The sequence below is a fragment of the Cnephaeus nilssonii genome, assembly GCF_951640355.1.
Source record: "Cnephaeus nilssonii genome assembly, chromosome: 7".
Lineage (NCBI taxonomy): Eukaryota > Metazoa > Chordata > Mammalia > Chiroptera > Vespertilionidae > Cnephaeus > Cnephaeus nilssonii.
Window position 1 is genome coordinate 82,522,585 of NC_137078.1, and position 18,190 is coordinate 82,540,774.

The 18,190-nt window shown below is 50.1% G+C and overlaps 1 protein-coding gene across 6 annotated transcripts; it reads right to left on the reverse strand.

Moving 5' to 3' along the window:
- Nucleotides 1–1,951: 1,951 nt before the first annotated feature.
- Nucleotides 1,952–16,743, reverse strand: ZSCAN20 (zinc finger and SCAN domain containing 20). 6 transcript variants are annotated; one of them, XM_079776358.1, is made up of 10 exons: nucleotides 16,706–16,743; nucleotides 15,456–15,552; nucleotides 11,360–13,860; nucleotides 9,953–10,479; nucleotides 8,571–8,757; nucleotides 8,047–8,123; nucleotides 7,668–7,752; nucleotides 5,635–6,321; nucleotides 3,916–4,344; nucleotides 1,952–3,401 (listed from the first exon to the last, which is right to left on the reverse strand). In XM_079776358.1, exons 4-10 carry the CDS (start codon nucleotides 10,367–10,369, stop codon nucleotides 2,143–2,145), a joined length of 3,141 nt encoding a protein of 1,046 aa, XP_079632484.1. In that variant the 5' UTR covers nucleotides 10,370–10,479; nucleotides 11,360–13,860; nucleotides 15,456–15,552; nucleotides 16,706–16,743; the 3' UTR covers nucleotides 1,952–2,142. The 6 variants fall into 6 exon arrangements, with proteins under 6 accessions (XP_079632484.1, XP_079632485.1, XP_079632486.1 ...); XM_079776359.1 differs by lacking the exon at nucleotides 11,360–13,860; XM_079776360.1 differs by lacking the exon at nucleotides 11,360–13,860 and having other exon boundaries at nucleotides 15,429–15,552.
- Nucleotides 16,744–18,190: the final 1,447 nt, after the last annotated feature.

Below are 18,190 nucleotides of genomic sequence, written 5' to 3' on the forward strand. Positions count from 1 at the left end.
GGGCCTCTGGCGCTTGCTGCCTCTTCCTGCTCGCAGCACAGGATGGGGTCCCTGGGGCGCAGGCTCCTTCTAGGGTTCCTGGCATGGACCAGGTGAAAGATGCACCAGGAGATTAGAGGCTGTTGATCCGCTGCAGCGCAGGTGGTGGAAGGAATGGCGAGGTGAGGAGAAATGCACCTTTACCCGCCCCCCCACCCGCCCCCGCATCCCCCTAATAATGGGCCCTTGGAGGGAATTCCGGACTTGCCTAAAACCAGAGCGAGGGGGAAATGGTGCTGTCTGTGTGTGCTAGTGCCAATACTGATGTTGGGGGGTGTAAAACCAGCTGGGAGCTGTCACAGGCTGAAGTGGGAGCTCCAAGGCCCAGCTTGAAACTCCCGTCTCCTGCACAGCCTTCCCTGACCTACCACTAAATGCAGCACTAACCCCCGTAATGGACTGTGGCAGGGGCTTAAAGTAAGATTGGCATCTGCTACTGCGTGTGGCGGGGCGGGTAATGTTAAGGGAGGTGGAAAGGGAGAGTGGGATCAAAACTGAGGTAAGGGGACTAATTCTGACTGTAGATACTGACTCCTCCCAGGCAGCCGCATAACCACAGCCCAATTGGAAAATGCCCTTAGAAGGTAGAAGTGTGTGTGAGGGACAGGGTCTGGGGTGTGAGTGTGTAAGGCTCACTGAGGCAGTAAGGGAAAGTTTGTGAGTCCATGTGTGTGCACATGCACATGCTGAACAGGTGGCCGGAGTTGGCAGCAGGTGGACATGGCAGCTGGAAGGGCCCAGGAGTCACCCAAATAGGGCTGGTCAGCAGGTGACTGGGCTCCTAAGAGGGGGGCTCAGGGCACGAGGCAGATCTGGGATCATCAGCGTGCACACAGCGGTAAAGACAAATGGAACGCAGTGAATGGAGCGGTGGAGAAGCGGGGGTAGGACAGAGTCTGGATGAGGAACAAAGCTTCTGCCCAGCCAAGAGCGAAGGGGCCAGGGAGCAACACCGGGATGAGTGAACATGAGGAAGCCCAGCTTTCTGTAAGGTTAGCCTGACGATTCCCAAAGGGAACAAGAAGCAGGACCGACTCCCTGAGAAAAGGGAGCTTCTTCAACCCCCTTTCCCTAGCCACAGCTGTCTCTCCAGAAGAACGTCACTTCGGCCACATGTGCTTCCCAATCGCAGCCCACCTCTCCCTCTCACCCGTGTCCTTGTAAAGACGGGAGTTCATATCTAGTGCTTTGGTAATCACTCATCCTTGCTCAAAGCACAGTGCCGTTATCAATGTCCCCAAACCTTCACCTTGAGAATTCATAGAGAAATGTTAACAGGATGTGTCGTCTACAAAGTGCTTTGAGATCCTGGCCCGAGTTACCTACCCCAACGTGAGCGGGGTTCTCTATGGTGGTAAGAACACCTCAGGCTCTGGGCAGACAGGTCTGGTTGAATCCCGCCTTGCCACTTTCAGCTGTGTGACCCAAGCAAGTTACTTCAGTCTTCCAAGCCTAGCTTTTCTTTTCTGGGAAATGGGGAGAATATTAGAACCTATTTCCTGGGGCTGTTGTGAGGATTAAATGAGATCATGTATATAAAGTGCTTAGCAGAGAGCCTGCCAAACAGCAAATGCTGGCTATTTTTGCTATTATTAGCACTGACTTAGTAATATGAGTAATATGTAACTGTTGTTCCTCCTTCTTGCTGAGCTCACGGTGGCCTGTTCTCTCACCAGAGTCTCAAAATTCTCCTCTGAGGATACGCCCCAACTAGAGACTGCCATGCAGGAGACTCTGACATGTGCTGATAGGGGATGTGTACACATGGAGAGTGTGAAGGCACAGCGAGGTCTGGAATCACTGCTCAGGACCACTGATTTGCCTCTAATCCCCTAAGCTTCCAATTTGGCTCAAACACTGACAAGCCCTTAAATGAGAGCAAATGTAAGGACAGCCTGAGGACTGAGTGGAGATGTTTTACAGTTGAAAAAAAATCACAAATCTGAATCCTTAGCATTTGTAATTCGCTTCCAAATTACCTGGATTATATCAAGATAACTTCCCTGGGTATACACAAAGCTAAAAAACTGGGAATGTTTCTTTCTGCCATACATCTTATAATCTTGGGAGATTTATCTCTTTTGTTGTTGGGGGAGTTGTCTTCTAGGACACTTTCCCTCCTGCATGGGTTCTCCGGTGGGCACTGAAGTGAGAGCTGTTGTTGAAGTCTTTGCCACACTCCAAGCACTTGTAGGGTTTTTCCCCAGTGTGGATTCTCTGGTGAATAATAAGACTGGAGCTCTGGTTAAAGCATTTCCCACACTCTCTGCACTTATAAGGCTTCTCTCCCGTGTGAATCCTCTGGTGAGTAATCAGATTAGAACGGTCACGGAAGAATTTTCCACACTCGAGGCATTTGTAGGGCTTCTCTCCTGTGTGCACTCTCTGGTGTGTGATGAGCTTGGAGCGTTCACTGAAGCACTTCCCACAGTCCATGCACTTATATGGCTTCTCCCCAGTGTGGGTTCTCTGGTGGTTAGCCAAGGTGGAGCTCTTACTGAAGCTTTTCCCACATTCAGCACATTCATATGGTTTCTCTCCTGTATGGATTCTTTGGTGACTAATGAGGGCAGAACTCTTGGAGAAGGTTCTTCCACACTCAGAACACCGATAAAATTTCTCCCCTGAGTTGGTGCTGTATGGTCCAGGAGAATCCAAGTTCCTACTGGCACTTTTAGGTTGTTCGGGAGTTGTCTCCTCTGTCAAGTTCCTCCAGTGAGCACTAAAGGATGGGCTTTGGCCAAAGTTTTCCCCAGGCTCACTACAATGGTCAGGATTTCCTCCCAAGTGGATTCTCTGATGTTTCAAAAGGTTTGAGCTCTGGTTGAAGCTTTTCCAACATGCCCCACATTTATAGGGCTTTACCCCTGTGTGAATTCTCTGGTGGGTGACAAGATTAGAGTGATCACTAAAGCTTTTCCCACATTCAAGGCATTTGTAGGGCTTCTCTCCAGTGTGAATTCTCTGGTGGGTATTGAGGTTGGACCGGTCACTAAAGCTTTTCCCACATTTGAGGCATTTGTAGGGCTTCTCACCTGTGTGTGTCCGCTGGTGAGCAATGAAGTGGGAGATCCGACTAAAGCTTTTCACATATGTGTCACACTTGTAGGGTTTCTCTGCAAGGTACAGACCTTGATGGTCAATAAGTTTTTCTAAGTCCTCTTCAGAAGAACATTCTTCCCACCGTTCCTGTGGTGGATTTCCTGCCTGCTCTTCGTCTTCGTTTTCATGTTCACTGTCTTCCCCCCAATCGTTAGGATGGCAAACAACTTCTGGAGGACATTTTGATAACACTCCAGGCAAATCCTCAAAAATATCCTGCTCTGAACTCTGGCCTTCATCCTCATGACTCATCTCAAAACCTGAAAAAATGGGCAGAAATGTGTTTTTTTCATTCATTAGTTGATGTCTATTTACATATCTGTATCCTGTGTCATGAATTTGGCTAACATGAAATTGATCAAGTTTTGGTGCATACACTCATTTGTGACCTGCAAAGCTGAGGAAAGGAGTTTGGGACCTGGTGACCCCACCCAGGGAGCCATGAGCCCTAACCAAACAGCCAGTCAGTCTCCCTGGCCAATTCCTTTATTCCTATTTGATAATGAACACCTTCTTCTAGTAAAATCAGCATGTCCTATGTCATATGAGATTGAATAAACTCTGTAATTGCTCAACCAAATCCCAGTAAAATCTAGACCTGACTGCTTATCTCATTTAGGGGATTACACTAAACTAGACATAATCTGAGCAAAGCACAAATCCTTCTACTCAATTCCATTCTGTTTTAGTCCAGACACAAGGTAAGGAGCCTGGCTCCCTCACTCTATCTGCATGCTTGCAGATTTTGTGGGCATCCAATTATTCCATGCTTACCAGTGTGTGGGGTTTTAGGACATGGGGTTGGAGGTTTGATGACATTTTCATCTGCCATCTCATCCCAGGCCTCCTGGTCGTCAGCCTCTGTACTGCTCCACCCAGACGTAGGAAGACCTGCTACCTCTCTGATGTTCCCCATGGCTCGGACTGCAGTCCGCGCCCTCACCAGGGCCTCCAGCTCCTCATAGAAGGGGCACGTCCCCGGAGGGTGGCTGCTCTTGGCTTTCCGGTAGCTTCGAAGGAGGTTTTTAAATCTGTAGCGACACTGCTCCAGTGTCCGCAGGAAGCCCTGTGCACAAAGCCGCTCTGCGACGGCCCGGTACACCTGACTGTTCTGGTGACAGGTGCGAAGCTTTTCAGAGAATGGGGACTCACTGAGAATGGTCAGGAAGGCCTTGGTCTCCTCGTAGCCCCAGTGCACACCTGCTGTCAGGAGTGAAGAGGTCAGAATTACGAGATTTAATGAGACTTGCCTAGGTCATCAGGGATCAGGGTCACCTGTCCCTCAGAAACTGTCCAGGTACCTGGACACCAACAAAGAATATACCCTTGCCTCTCAGGGCTGTGCCAGAGTTTCCCACCCCAACCCTTTCAAAGAGATTTATTAACACCTATGAGTCTTGGCTATAGGGAAGGACTTAGGTGGCCATATTATACCAGGTGACCCCATCCCCTGGCTTCAGCTGATTGGTTCAGGGAAAGGCCTGTAATTGGGATACAAGAGACTCTCCCTATATCCATTCAATACATGTCCTCTACTTACTTTCATGAATTTTCCTTTTAACAAATATGGAAACTGAGAATCCTTAAAGACATGAATGGAGATCAAATAATTTTGCATTAGAGGCCAACTGAGGATGCTCTTTCCTCTTCAGTGGAAGAAGGAAAAGGAAGTGGTCTGTTCTCAGTTCCTCTGCAGGTACATGATGCAGCCAAGGAGGAACACCACATAAAAGGAGGCTGGAGTCCTGGGCTCTAACCCTGACTCTGCCCCTGCCTCGCTTAGATCCTGAGATAAGACACTTCATCTCTTAGGCTTCAATGCTCCCACTTTTTTAAAAATATGTTTTTATTGACTTTAGAGAGAGAGGAAGGGAGAGGGATAGAGATAGAAACATTGATGAGAGAGAAACAACATTGATAGGCTGCCTCCTGCACGTCCCCTACTGGGGATTGAGACCGCAACCTGGGCATGTGTCCTGACTGGGAATTGCACCAGTGACCTCTTGGTTCATGGGTTGATGCTCAACCACTGAGCAACACCAGCTGGGCGTGCTCCCACTTTTACAGTGACTTGGCTATTTCCCAAACACTGATTACTCAACTATATACTGTCTTGATTTGGGCTCTATCTGTTAAATATTTCATTCAATATCTTTCTTTATCTAAATTTACTATCTGTGAAATCACGGTTGATGTGTTCATACACATTAAAATTAAAAGTTTACTCGTGCAACCTCTGATCATCCCCATACACACTTTAGGAAATACTGAATTAGCTCTTTAAAGTCCCTTAGGACTGTTTCTATAGCTAAAAAAACGTGTACAATGAGATTTGGTCATAGGAGAAGAGAGTAGGAGTCTGAGGATGACTGAGGGAACTTAGTGCCTTATCCAGTAACATCAATCCAGACTTCTGTGCCCTGAACTCAGGGAGCAGAGGTTTGGCTAGTAGGAGGGTTGGAATCTGGATCCAATTAAATGCCTTGTTCTTACCAATACGACTTTGGAATAGAGCCGGACCCCTTGAAATCCTGGGCCCCTGGACGGACTCGCCAGTGGCCAGGTCATCACCATTACAGTCTTCTGCCGTTTCCTCTGGCTCCCAGTTCCCATCCTCTTGTTCTTCCATCTCTGCATCACTGTCCCCCAGCCTGGGGAGTGCCACAGCCACTCCTGGGCTGTCTGAGGCTCTGATGGCCGTCCGAGCCCTCACCAGGGCCTCCAGCTCCTCATAGAAGGGACAGGTCCCCGGTGGGTGGCTGCTCTTGGCTTTCCGGTAGTTCCGTAGGAGGTTTTTGACCCTGTAGCGACACTGCTCCAGTGTCCGCAGGAAGCCTCGTGCCCTCAGCCGCTCTGCAATGGCCCGATACACCTGTCGGTTCTGGTGACAAGTCCGGAGCTTTTCAGAGAAAGGAGACTCACTCAAAATTGCCAGGAACGTCTTGGTCTCTTCATAGCCCCAATGCACGCCCGACACCTTCATGTCCTCCACGTCCCACTGGTACTGTTCTTCCCAGGCCTTAGAGTCCCTCCAGACCAGAGCTGGGGCTGGTTTTATCTGCTCATTATCCAGGCTGTAATCTGCAGTGTGCCTTTTTCCGGAATTTATGCGACTCGGACCCCAGAATTCTGGCCCTTGCTCTCGCTGGGAGATGATATTTGGTTTTGAAACTAGAACTCCTATATAAAAAGAAGAGAAATGACTTATGGAGCAGGGTGCTTGTCCAACGTATTTCCCTACGAGAGGCTAATGAGAACTTCCCAGGCTAAGCCCAACAAATGTCTGGGGCGTTAGAGAGGTAAGTAGAGGTAACAGATCACTTCACCAGAAATGGTCACTGACCTGTTTGCTTTGTTCATTTGCTCTCTTTGTTGTAATGAAACACATCATACAAAAAGTAACTGTCATTGGTCCTCAAATGGGCATGTGATTTAAACTGGCCCAATCAGAATGAACCCAATGGTCGGAGGACAGATCTCTCACTCTCTCCGTGTGTGTGTGTGTGTGTGTGTGTGTGTGTGTGTGTGTGTGTGTGTCCTCAATTGCCATTGGCCATTGGCATCTCTTGACTCGGACACACAATAGCTTCCTTATGAAGCTGAGACAGGATGGCAGAGCAGAGAAATGATGTTGCTGAGCCCTCTGTACGGCGGCTGGAGCACGCCCTCCTCTGGACTTCCAGTTACATGAGAAAATAAATGTCCTTACTTTTTTTAACACTTAGCTGAAGGACTGCTGTTCCAACCACTCCCAACCTAACAAACAGAAAGCCTTTAATTAAATAAGTATTTGAACGAAACTAGAAATAGAGTTTAAAACTAAAAGAGGCCTAAGGTTATCGAGTTCAGCATTTCCCAGTTTGTCCCTCTGAGCGCTCTTTTCACCAGACACCACGTGTGAAGGGGGTCACCCTGCCAAGCGAGCAGCCAACAAGCTTCGAGCGCCTTACCTTACTGACAGGGGTGAGGCAGACCTCTCACTGTCCCTCCTGCTCTTCCCCTCACGTGCCTAATCCCAAGCTCCAATGGGAAGCGGTTCATTACTGTGTGGCTTCCTGTGTAGATGTGGCTACAGAGAAAGGAGTCTGTGCCGATCCCATGGGCTCCCAGCCTTCTGAGCCCTGAGATTTACTTCTCATTGTGGCTTAGTGCATCAGCCTCGCGGTCTCGGTTCAGTCCGCCCCTGAGTGCTGGGTCCTGTTTGAAGCTGAAAAGCCTGGATTTCTGTGGCAGGAGGCAGGGCCCAGCCCCTGCACTGTGGTGCATTTACTGGGGAAACGAAGGAAGGAGCCCCGAGAGGGAAGGCTCCTGGAAGCCAACCTGCCAGCCTCCATCCCGGACGACTCCACTCCCCACGCTCCACCCCTGCCACCACAGTGCTGGCTACGAAAAGCTCGTCTTCTTCCTGTGTCTGAAGTCCCACTGGCTGCACAGAGGCACGAGACTTAGGGAGTCTTTGGGAACGCTCTTTGGGAACTGAGTGTATGGGGACCCAACATCTTCTTCCAAGGGCACTAGTTCCTTACCCAGGGACACGCCGTTCCCACGGTCGTCTCCTGGGGGCTCCTTGCGAAACTCCTTCTTGGCACGTCTGCCAGGGCCCTGGGCTTCCTGTGAGATGGACAAAAGAAGGACCTCAAATGTCACTGACCCTGGAAAACAGCCTAGAACCCCTACTGGGCCCCAGAAAAGATCATGGAAGCACAGCGATACTGTGTGTGAGTCTAGCATCGTAAGGAGCAGCATGACCAACGAGAAGCCCAGCGCCTGGGGGCAAGCGGCAAAAGCTCACAGCCTGGGCCTTGGGGCCTTTTGCTGAGGGGAGGCCATAGAGAAAGAACTGGAGCAAAGGGGCAAAGCCCAGGAGAAGTACTGACAGGAAAGGGAGAACAAAGAGCAGCTTACCTGGGACTCAGCTAACACCTCCCAATCTCCAACGCTCCCCATCTTTGGAAGAGTAAGGACTCGGGGAGTGAGGACAGCTGAGAAGAAGAAAAAGTCTCTAAAACCCAAGCTCTGGTCTCCACAGAACCACCGCTTGGGTCCAGCTTTCCAAAGGCCATGCTTGGGTCAAACTGAGACTATCCCCAGTCAGTGCAAATCTCCCCTTTCCTTCCCTCCCAGAGTGTCTGGCTCCTAAGCTGCCTTGAGTGAGGTGCCTTGTGGGAGATGCCAGCCCAGAACTCCTAGGGTCACCACCTCCCCCAGTCCCAGCCTGAAGCTGCTATGTGACTCAGCTCTGGAGGGGGCGAGCTATCACTGGGAACTTCAATGCTTACGTGCTTGCCTTACTTCTCAGTGAGTCCCTCAGACACTCTTCTACCCCTTGCCTTGAATTCAGTACCTCCCTCCCCCCGCCCCCCCAAGTACCCTTCCTCACCACCCCTCTCACCCCTCTTCCTTGATGTTCCTTGATTTTTGGTACTCACCACTCTCTTTCAAGGCCTGGGGCGCCATCTTGGAGTCGAGATGCTTGGGAAGGTCAGGGCACGGATTCCTCACCCACTGCCTCTGGGGCGGTCTCTCTGGCCAGTGCTGTGCCGATTGCTGCTGAAAGCTCTGAGATTCCCGCATTGCCTTCAAGGACCGGGTCTCTTCTCCACACAATTCCAGTTCCTACACACAGACGGTCAACATTCCCATTGTCAGTCCTGTAAGACCAGTTTTGGTAGGGCAGAAAATGTTCTTTAGAGGGCAATGGTGATCTAGGGATTAACAGGCCCTTTTTAAGACCCAAAGATGGTTCAAGTATGACAACAAAGTCCTCAGACTGCAAACTGTTGAGACTATGAGTTAAAGCCACAATATTTTCCTTTCAATGTAAATTTGGACAAGTTACTTACCTGGTCTCTGTTCACCCATTTGAAAAATGGTGATGGTAATAGTACCTACCTTATTGGGGTGCACAGTGGACTAGATGAGCAACATATACAGAAACCTTAGAACAGTGTCTACACACAGTGAGTGTTCAATAAATGCCAGTTACTATTTCTTTTGAGTCTCATGCCTCAGAGGTATTTTCATTCCTACGGTTTCTGATGAGGCATCTGTGAGGGCGTAGAATGATGACCCTGGGACCTAAGGATCTGGGTTTAGGTTATGGTTCACAGGGACGGAGCTTTCTGAACCACCTGACTTTTAGGGACTTAGTTGAATCTATAAATTATAGGGACAATAATGCTATTTCTTATACTTACATTACTGCTATAAGCATCCAAAGCAATCGCATATGTGAAAAGATCCTATCTATATTATAAAAGGCCTGTGGCCGTGACGCCGTAACGCTGTAACGACCACCTGGAGGTGCAATGATGGGTCTCACGGCGGGTCTGGGTCTGGGGTCCCGCTCCCGTGGTGGACGCTGGGGTCCCGCCCGCCAGTGCTGTGGGTCTGGGGTCTCGCGCGATTTTGCGCGCTGGGCCCCTAGTTAAGTATAAAACCATTCAAATCAAGAGTCCTGAGAACACGGCACTGGGAGGGTTTAGAGCAGTGGTTTAGAATGCTGGCTTTGGAGTCAGACTGTCTCAATTCACATCCTGCCTCTACCAGTGTGGCCAATTACCCATCTGTTCTCTGCCTCAGTATCCACACTGGTAAAACTAGGATAATAGTACCTATCTCGTTAAATTGTTCACACGATGAAAGGAGCTAATACATGGAAAGCACTTAGAACAATTCCTGGTACACAGTCATGCTCAATGGATGTCAGTTGCTCCATAACAATAATAACTGTTATTTTGGAAATTACTAAGCTAGTCACAGCCCGCTGCCTTGCCTGACCCACTTCAGAGAGGCTGGCTATTTGCCTCACCCGATGCCCTGCAGCCCGGGCCTCTCGGTGCCAATCCTCCACCAGGGCCACGGCCTCCTCGCCGCTCTCAGGGTGGCGCGCCTGCACCCAGGCCTGGACCTCCGCGGGTAAGATAGTCAGGAACTGCTCCAGCACCAGCAGCTCCAGAATCTGCTCTTTGAGGCGGACCTCTGGCCTCAGCCAGCGACAGCAGAGCGCCCAGAGCTGGCTGAAGACCTCGTGCGGTCCCGATGCGTCCCTGTACTGGAACTGCCTGAAGCGCTGGCGGGAGGCCTCGGGGCCAGGGACAGGGCCATGGTCCTTCTCCTGAGGTCTGGATTCTGATCTCCACGCGTCCTCCCCCAGTTTCACAATCAGGAGTTCTTCAAGCTCTGGCTGGGGAGACACCTGGGCCTGGGACTCCAGGGCTACAGCCATGCTCTGTCCTGGGCGCCTCACTTCAGCTGGGCTGTCCTCATCCAACGTCTTCCTGCATCTACGGTGTGTCCTTCAAGGGGCTCCTGGGAGAGGAAATGCTTCCCAAGGCTCTGAAGGCAGAAAGATAAAGGACAGTGAGCAAGGGGACCCAGGAGCCTCACCTTCCCCCCTTCCTCACACCCACCACTGCCACTGGCTGGGGTGGCAGTGCTAAGTGATGCCCCTGTGCCATAAGCAGGAGGTTGGACCACAATCTGGCACCAACACCAGCAGCCAGCACAACAAAGGAAGACAGCACAGTGTTAAACCCTCTGGGACACACCAAATGCCTTAGCCTGGCATCAAAGCCTCTGTGATCTGGTCCCAGCATAGCCTTCCCCCCTCTACACATGTCCAAAGTCAGACCTTCCCTCACGTTGGGATAAACATCACCCCCTCCGGAAGGCCTTTCTTCCCGGGCCTTCAAGCTTTAGTCTTCCTCTAAAGGTGCTCTCCTTGCAAAGTCCCTCTCTCACTCTGTACTCCTGGTCATCCTACTTGTTTGTATGACTCCCAAAACTGCAGCCAGGACCTGTCTCAAGACCCCCAAATCCAACCACCTATAAGACATTTCCACTTGACTGTCTCTTAGGCACCTCAAACTCAATGGGTCAAAAACTCAATTCAGCATTTTCTCCTGCAAGTCTGTCTCTCTTCTGGAGCTCTCCATCCCAAAAGGCACCAGCCCTATCTGGTTTGGCTCAGTGGCTAGAGCAGCAGCCCGCAGACTGAAGGGTCCCAGATTCAATTCTGGTCAAGGGCACATACCTCAGTTGTAGGCTCAACCCCCAATCCTGGTCGGGGCACATGCAGAAGGCAACTGACTGATGTGTCTCTCTCACATCAATATTTCTCTCTCTCTGTCTCTCCTCCTCCCTTCCCTAAAAAACAAGGGAAAATATCCTCTGCTGAGGATTAACAACAAAGAGACACCCACTTCCATCAACTTACCTATGCCAGGAACCTGATCATCACCCTTCTCCAAGATCCCCCACATCCAATTCATCACCAAACTGTGTCCACTTGGTCTTCTAACCATCTACAGCCCCAAGGCCACCACCTCAGTCCAGAGAAATCATCACATTTGTCACTTGATCAGCATTTTATCTCATGTCCCTGCCTTCACTCCTCTCACCCTTGACCCATTCTTTGCACAACCAGACTAGATCAAAATCTGACCATGTCACTTCCCTCCTAAACACCCTTCAGGGACCTCTCATTTCCCTGAGGATCAAATACAAACCTTGCCCAAACCTCATTTCTTCACCGTGCTCCCACCAGTCATGGTGCTTTCAGCTGCACAGCTTGCAGCTCCTACATCGTGCTGCCCTCTGAACCCTCCCTCATGCTGGGGTCTCCTTTGGGAACAGTCTCTTCCCTTTCTTCACCTACTTAGGGCTCAGCTTAAACTGTACTTTTCCAAGATTCAGTCCTGAGCCGCAAGCTTCCACGCCACCTTATGTTTTCTGTATCGTTACCCAGATCAGACTTTATCATTATCTACCCACTAGATCAGTGGTCGGCAAACTCATTAGTCAACAGAGCCAAATATCAACAGTACAACGATTGACATTTCTTTTGAGAGCCGAAAACCGACTTCTGCGCATGGGCCACGAAGTTTCAATTGCACTGTACGTGCGTGCCCGCACGTGGTATTTTGTGGAAGAGCCACACTCAAGGGGCCAAAGAGCCGCATGTGGCTCGCGAGCCGCAGTTTGCCGACCACTGCACTAGATCATAGGCTCCCAAAGGGACCTATCACAGTGCGCAGCACACACCGGAAGCACTCCACAAACAGTGAAATAACGGTCAACTGACAATGGGGATGTGTCATGAAACAAGGCTTACAGTTAAGCCCTTTCTGTGCAAACCAGCTAAGTAGGGACTGGCCTTCCTCATGCCAGAAGGATTCTCTCCTCTTTATTCCCATCACTGTGACACTTGCCACTTTCTAGGTTGTATCAGAGGTGGGTGCGTACATGTGTGTCCCCAGAGAGATTACAGCCACACTGGTGGCAAGGAATAGAGCTTATTTCTCTTTTGTGTCACACCCTTAACTCCCCCACACCCACAATAAGCGTGATGCACCAAACACAGGAGGCTCTCAGCAAACGCCTTTTGAGTGAACGTCTGAAGCTGCTTCTCTTACACAATGAAGACACTGATCACACTCACGCTGGGTTATCTGGGAAAATGAGCCCTTTGTGTCATTCCCAACAAATCTAGATGACATAAAAAATCCTCCTCAAAGGAGGCTATCAGTTGCTTCCACGTGGGAATGACATAGCTGAATTGAGAATGGAGGGAGGGTGGTATTTTGGTTTTAGGTCATCTGACTGGACTGTCTAGAAATAAGGCAAGGGTGATGAGAAACAAAGGTGTGTTCTAAAGACCTCCACATAGTTAGGGAGAGGCCAGGACCACAACTTCCTGCTCGTCCTTCAGCTGTCAGCTCCATGTCACCTTATCTGTTAAGACTTCCTTGACAGGCTATCATGCCCGGCCCCCATCCCTGCTCTCCAAGAATCGCCTCCCCAATCTTGTGTTCCCCAAGCATTTGGCACATACCTCTAATATATGTTATCCTACATTACTGTAGTTACTTGTTCTTCTATCTGACAGCTCCCATTCCATTGCATTACCAGGGCCAGTACTGCATCTTACTCATTCCTGTATCCACAGTGCCCAGCCCAGTGTCTGATAAATAGGAGGGCCATGGGAAGTTTTGTTGACTTTTATTAAAACAGTTAAGCTGGAACATTAAAAACCTAATGAGCTATGGAAGATCCATAATTTATATCATGCTAAAGAATTAACCTCTCATGACTTTTTTTTAAAAACCACAGCCTTAATCATGCACTAGTCCAAGCACATTTGTATCTCTTTCTCAAACGAGGACTGATTCACCAGTCAGCTACAGAATCCCACTAGGTACCCTGCACAGAGAACCAACAGGAACTACGGTAAACAATCTCTACCTTCATAAAAGTTAGTCCACTAAGAGACAATCCATGAGCAAAGTCTGTGCTCCTGCACAGAAAGAACACGGCAACGAAACAGGCAGTTAGTCGGCCCACCGGGCCCAAAGCCCAGAGTCTCAGATAACACGTGTTTTCTTCTGGGAAGACTGGAAAGTCCCAGAAGTTCTTTTTTAATACAAACCTGCAGATGTTCTGCTACTCTCCTACATACGCACAGCAGCCTGTCCAGAGGGAGGTCAACACAGTCAGCCAACAGCACAGACTTCAGAGATGACGGGAAAGACATGGACAAGGGCACTCCGCAGCCTGCGACTCCCAGGAACCCCTAGGTCCTCACTCAGTCAGCAACCTCAGAGTGCGCCCACGGTGCCAGGCCCGGGGCTGAGTGCGCGACATTCATCCTCTCACTGAATCTTCCAGGCAAGCCAGGGAAGTGCCACCAGTGCTGAGCTGCCTCCCACTGATCTGTAACTTACACATATTCAACCACATACAAACAAGGAAGAAGAAGGACAGACGTGATTTAAATAGTGCACCAGTTCCATCCACTCTGTGTCTATTCCAGGGAGAGCACGTGGTGATGACGCCCGTGACTCTGCTGGTCCCGGTTCGGTCTCAGTTCCCTGGGGCCTCTCTTTCCACTGAGGGAGAGCAGTGTCTTTCTTCAGCCGGGTCCCTAAACACAGGCCAACTCTTCCACCTCGTGTTCAGGAAAACCCAGCTGTGCAGGTCAGCTTACTGAAAGACAGCATGTTGGTTCCTACACGGCTCCTTGCCAGAGAACTGACTGTGGTTTGGGTTAAATATGATTATCACTCTCCATGCTGCCTGCAGAATATCATTATCCTGTGAGGTATGACTCCACTATAGCTTCAGTCTATATGAGGGAGGGAACTGAGTTTCTATAAAAAAGACTCACTGAAGGTTACACAACTAGCAAGTGGTAGAGTTGGACTCTAAGCCCAGGCCTTTTCCCCAGTCCTTTCTTTAACCACACCATGCAGCCTGCTCTAGGTCTGCCAGTCACCCCAAGTCCTGAGAAGATGGTATGGAGGAGAGTAGGAGGAACACTGAGGCAGGAGTGAGCAAATCGGGGTGCTAGTTTCACTCCTGCCATTTATCAGCCGTGTGACTTGGGACAGGTCCTGTGGCTTCTGCGGCCTCCCTAGATTGCAGCTTACAGCCTGACCCTACTCACAGTTACGCCAGGTTCCCCCATGAGTATGATGGGAGCAGAGCAAAAGGACAAGGAGACTAAAATCAGTGGCTACAAATTGAAGTGGCGAGAGGCTTGGCAGTGTCAATGAGTACGTGAGTGGAGTGGGGACTGTGGCCACTACAGAGACCAAAGGACCATGGCCCAGTGTCCACAGGCCTTCTAATTTTTCTAAGAGAAGTCAGAATTCCAGATTTTTAAATGTTGGCAACCTACTCAAAATGGTTTCAAACACCCTGAGGGTTAAACAGAGGGTGACCATAGGCTTCATTCAGCAGGGGCTGTCACTCTTCCACCTTTTAGCTGAGTGATCTCTAAGGTTCCTTCCAATCTCCTGGAAGACCTAGAAAGAGTACAGGGTCCCCTAAGTAATGAGGGGTTGGCTGCTGTCGAAATCAAGATCCCGCTGCAAACCCAGGGAAGCTGGGAGGCATCCTGGCTCCTGGGACAGCGAGTATGGATGTAGACATGAAGAACCCACCCCGAAAACAGTGGGATGGGAAAAGATCTGCCCCGGTCCCATGGCAAAGGCCAAGGCTGGTCTGTGACCTCCAAAGAGAAAAACACTGGGAGTTCCCGAAAGCTTTCTAGCTCATGCGGTGGATGGTCCAAGCTATTGCTTAAACAGCCTGACCTTACACATAAGGGCATAAACCAGAGAAAGCAGGCAGATAGGTTTCATTTAAAGCACCAACTTCATTCAACTGTGTCAAGGACTCTGAATCCCATGTGAATCTGTGCTGTGACCAGTTGGCTCTGGCTGCCAGGCACAGGAAGGGGAAGACGAAAACTCACACCCCTGGGAACCCACCGGAAGTAGCACCTTTCAGCCTGCTATGGCAAAGCTCACCCCGATGGCCTTTATTCACACATTCATCAAGTATTAATTAGGCGATGGGAAGCAGAGGTGACTCAGAAACCGTTCCTGTCCTGGAGATGCTTACAGTCTGTGGAAGAGAGAAAAAGAAATCACAGATAATAATGATGGTCAAATGTGGAAAATGCAGTAAAGCGTTCTGAGTGAGCTGGGGGGTTGGGGAAGGGGTACTTTAACTGCTTAAGGCAATTGAACAAAGTCACATCTGAGTTGGTTCCTGAAGAAAGAATAGTTCTCTTGGCAGAGAAAGGGGAGGGGAGGAGTGTGTTCAGAGAGAACAGCACGTATAAAGGTGGGAAACCAAACAGCCTCCCCACAAAATGGGGAAAAGCTTGGTAGCCCTGGAGTGTGGGGCACGAAAAGATTGGGCTGCAAAAGTAGTTTACGAAGGACCTTGACTATCAGGCTGCCGTGGCTGGACTTAATTCCATCAGTGGTGAGTGCCAATGGAGGCTTTTAAAGCAGAAGGCATAATCAGATGTGTGGGTTAAAACAGATCACACTAGCTACATTGTGTTTGTCCAGGCTGAGAGGTGAAAGATGGAGGCTTCAGCCAAAACCCGGCAAGGAAAGGGCAGGTTCAAGACACGTTAAGGAAACGGACTGATCTGAAGATCCCTGGTGTGGAAGAATGCAAGAGAACCCAGAAGGCACCTGGGCCAAGTGGAGGGTGGTGCCATGCACTTCCATGGGGCATAAGGAAAGAAGTGCAGGTGTGGGACAGAACACAATAGCTGGTCCCACCCACTGGGTTCCAGAAGTCACAACCATCAGAGAGAGTGTAAGGGCGTAGCGATTCAGATGTCTGCTCTAGGTGGGCAGGCAGAGGCTGGTACATTGTTTTTAAGGTTGGGCTTCAAGCTCAGGCCCTCTTATCTTCACTTCTTGCCAGGGCCCCCGACCCCTCTCTCCCTCCCTCTGTGGTCTCCTGGCCCTTCTAGACTCTCCCACCTCCAGAACCTCTCTCGGTGTCCTCACCTACAGCCCTAAGCCCGTCCTCACGCCCAGAGCCCTCTAGCTCCCTCCTCATCCCCAACCTCTCGATGACCCTTCCCCACCTCCGGACGCTTCATCCTCTGACCGCCCCTCACCCCACCACCACCCACACATAAAAGCTTCTTTCTCCTCTCACACCTTCCCCGGCCCCCTGTGACACAGCACCTCCTAAGTCTGCAGCCTCGAGCCTAAGTCTCAGATGCCCCCGCCCCGCCACCCGGACTCACCCACCGAGACACCCACTTCACAACGGGGCGGAAGTGCTCCAGGGTTCGCGCAGGGACTGCTGGGACGCGGAGTCCGACCGGCGCCACCCCGGGAATGGAGCGTCTGAGACTACAACTCCCAGAAGAAACCGCGCGGAAGCGGGTCGGCGGCCTCTTCCGTTTACTGCCCTTAAGATGACGTCAGCCAATAGATGTGTCACCTTCTCCCGGTCCCCGGCACCGGAACAAATCAGAATAGGTGCTAAGGGTGAGGGCGGGACCTGTTGCAATCCCGGCCCTTTCCACAGGCTCGGAAACGGCACCGCCCATTAGGCGGGGACTCAAATGAAGGGGCGGGGCCTGCTGACGGGGAGAAGCGAGAGCCAGAGGCCCGAGGGAGATCAAAGCAGAAACATTGAGAAATCAGGAGGGTGGCTGGAGATGGCCAGGCCCGTGGGCAGAAGAGAGTTGGACAATTGTAGGTTTAATTTACAGCTCACAGTTCAGATGCGTGACTTTGAGTCAATTGTGGACCTCGCTTTATTCAAGCCCATAAAACGAGGATAATAATAGCATCTGAGTCTACACGTTTCTGTGAGGTTTCAACGAATAACACGCTTTTAAAACGATGAACTCGGGGCCTGGATTCTAAACGTCCACAGCGACTGTTACCTATTGTTATGTAAATCAGTTAGTGTAGAGCTTGGCCGGTGTGGTGAAGATTAAATGGGATAATTCAGGTAGAGCATGGGCTCTGGAGTCGGCTACTTGTGTCTGAAGCTTCCTATTTTCAAATGCAGGATGTGGGCCTTGCCACTCACTACTTGTGAAACGTTGAGCAAATTATCTCACCTCTTTATGCTTCCGTTTCCTCTTCTGTAAAATGGGAATTAAAATAATGGCATCTACCTGATAGGGTTTGTGAGAAATAAGTGGAGAAAAATCTGTAAAGAACTTGGCACATGGCTAGCAGAAGGAGTTTACTAATTATTAGCTGTTACTATTTTTACTAATGATTATGAGAAGTTGGGGGAATTCACAGCACCTAGCATATGGCCAAGTGCTCAATACATGTTAAAATTTGGGGAATTCTGTATCTTAGCTTTAAAGACCTAGTTCAAAATCCTTCTCCTCTATGAAACGTGTTCCAACTGATTGATAGTACTCATGTGGTTTTACACAGCGAAAGGAGTAGCAACCTATCAGCACTCCTTGTTATTGAAGTCTCAACAGCCCTATGAGGTGGGTATTATTACCCCAAATTTACAAGGAGGAAATGGGGACTTGGACAGATGATGCGACCTACTCAAGATCATATAGCCAATAAATGCCAGGCATGGGATTTGAACTGGGGCATGTGACTCTAACGGTTCCTTCTCAGCCCCATGCTGCATCAGGAAAAGACGGAGGGGATGGAGTGAGTGGGGAGAGAGACAGTTCTTCAGTGTGAGGTGCTGGGAGGGCTGGAGCCATTTGAGAGAGTGTCAAGATCTGAAGTTGGAAAGG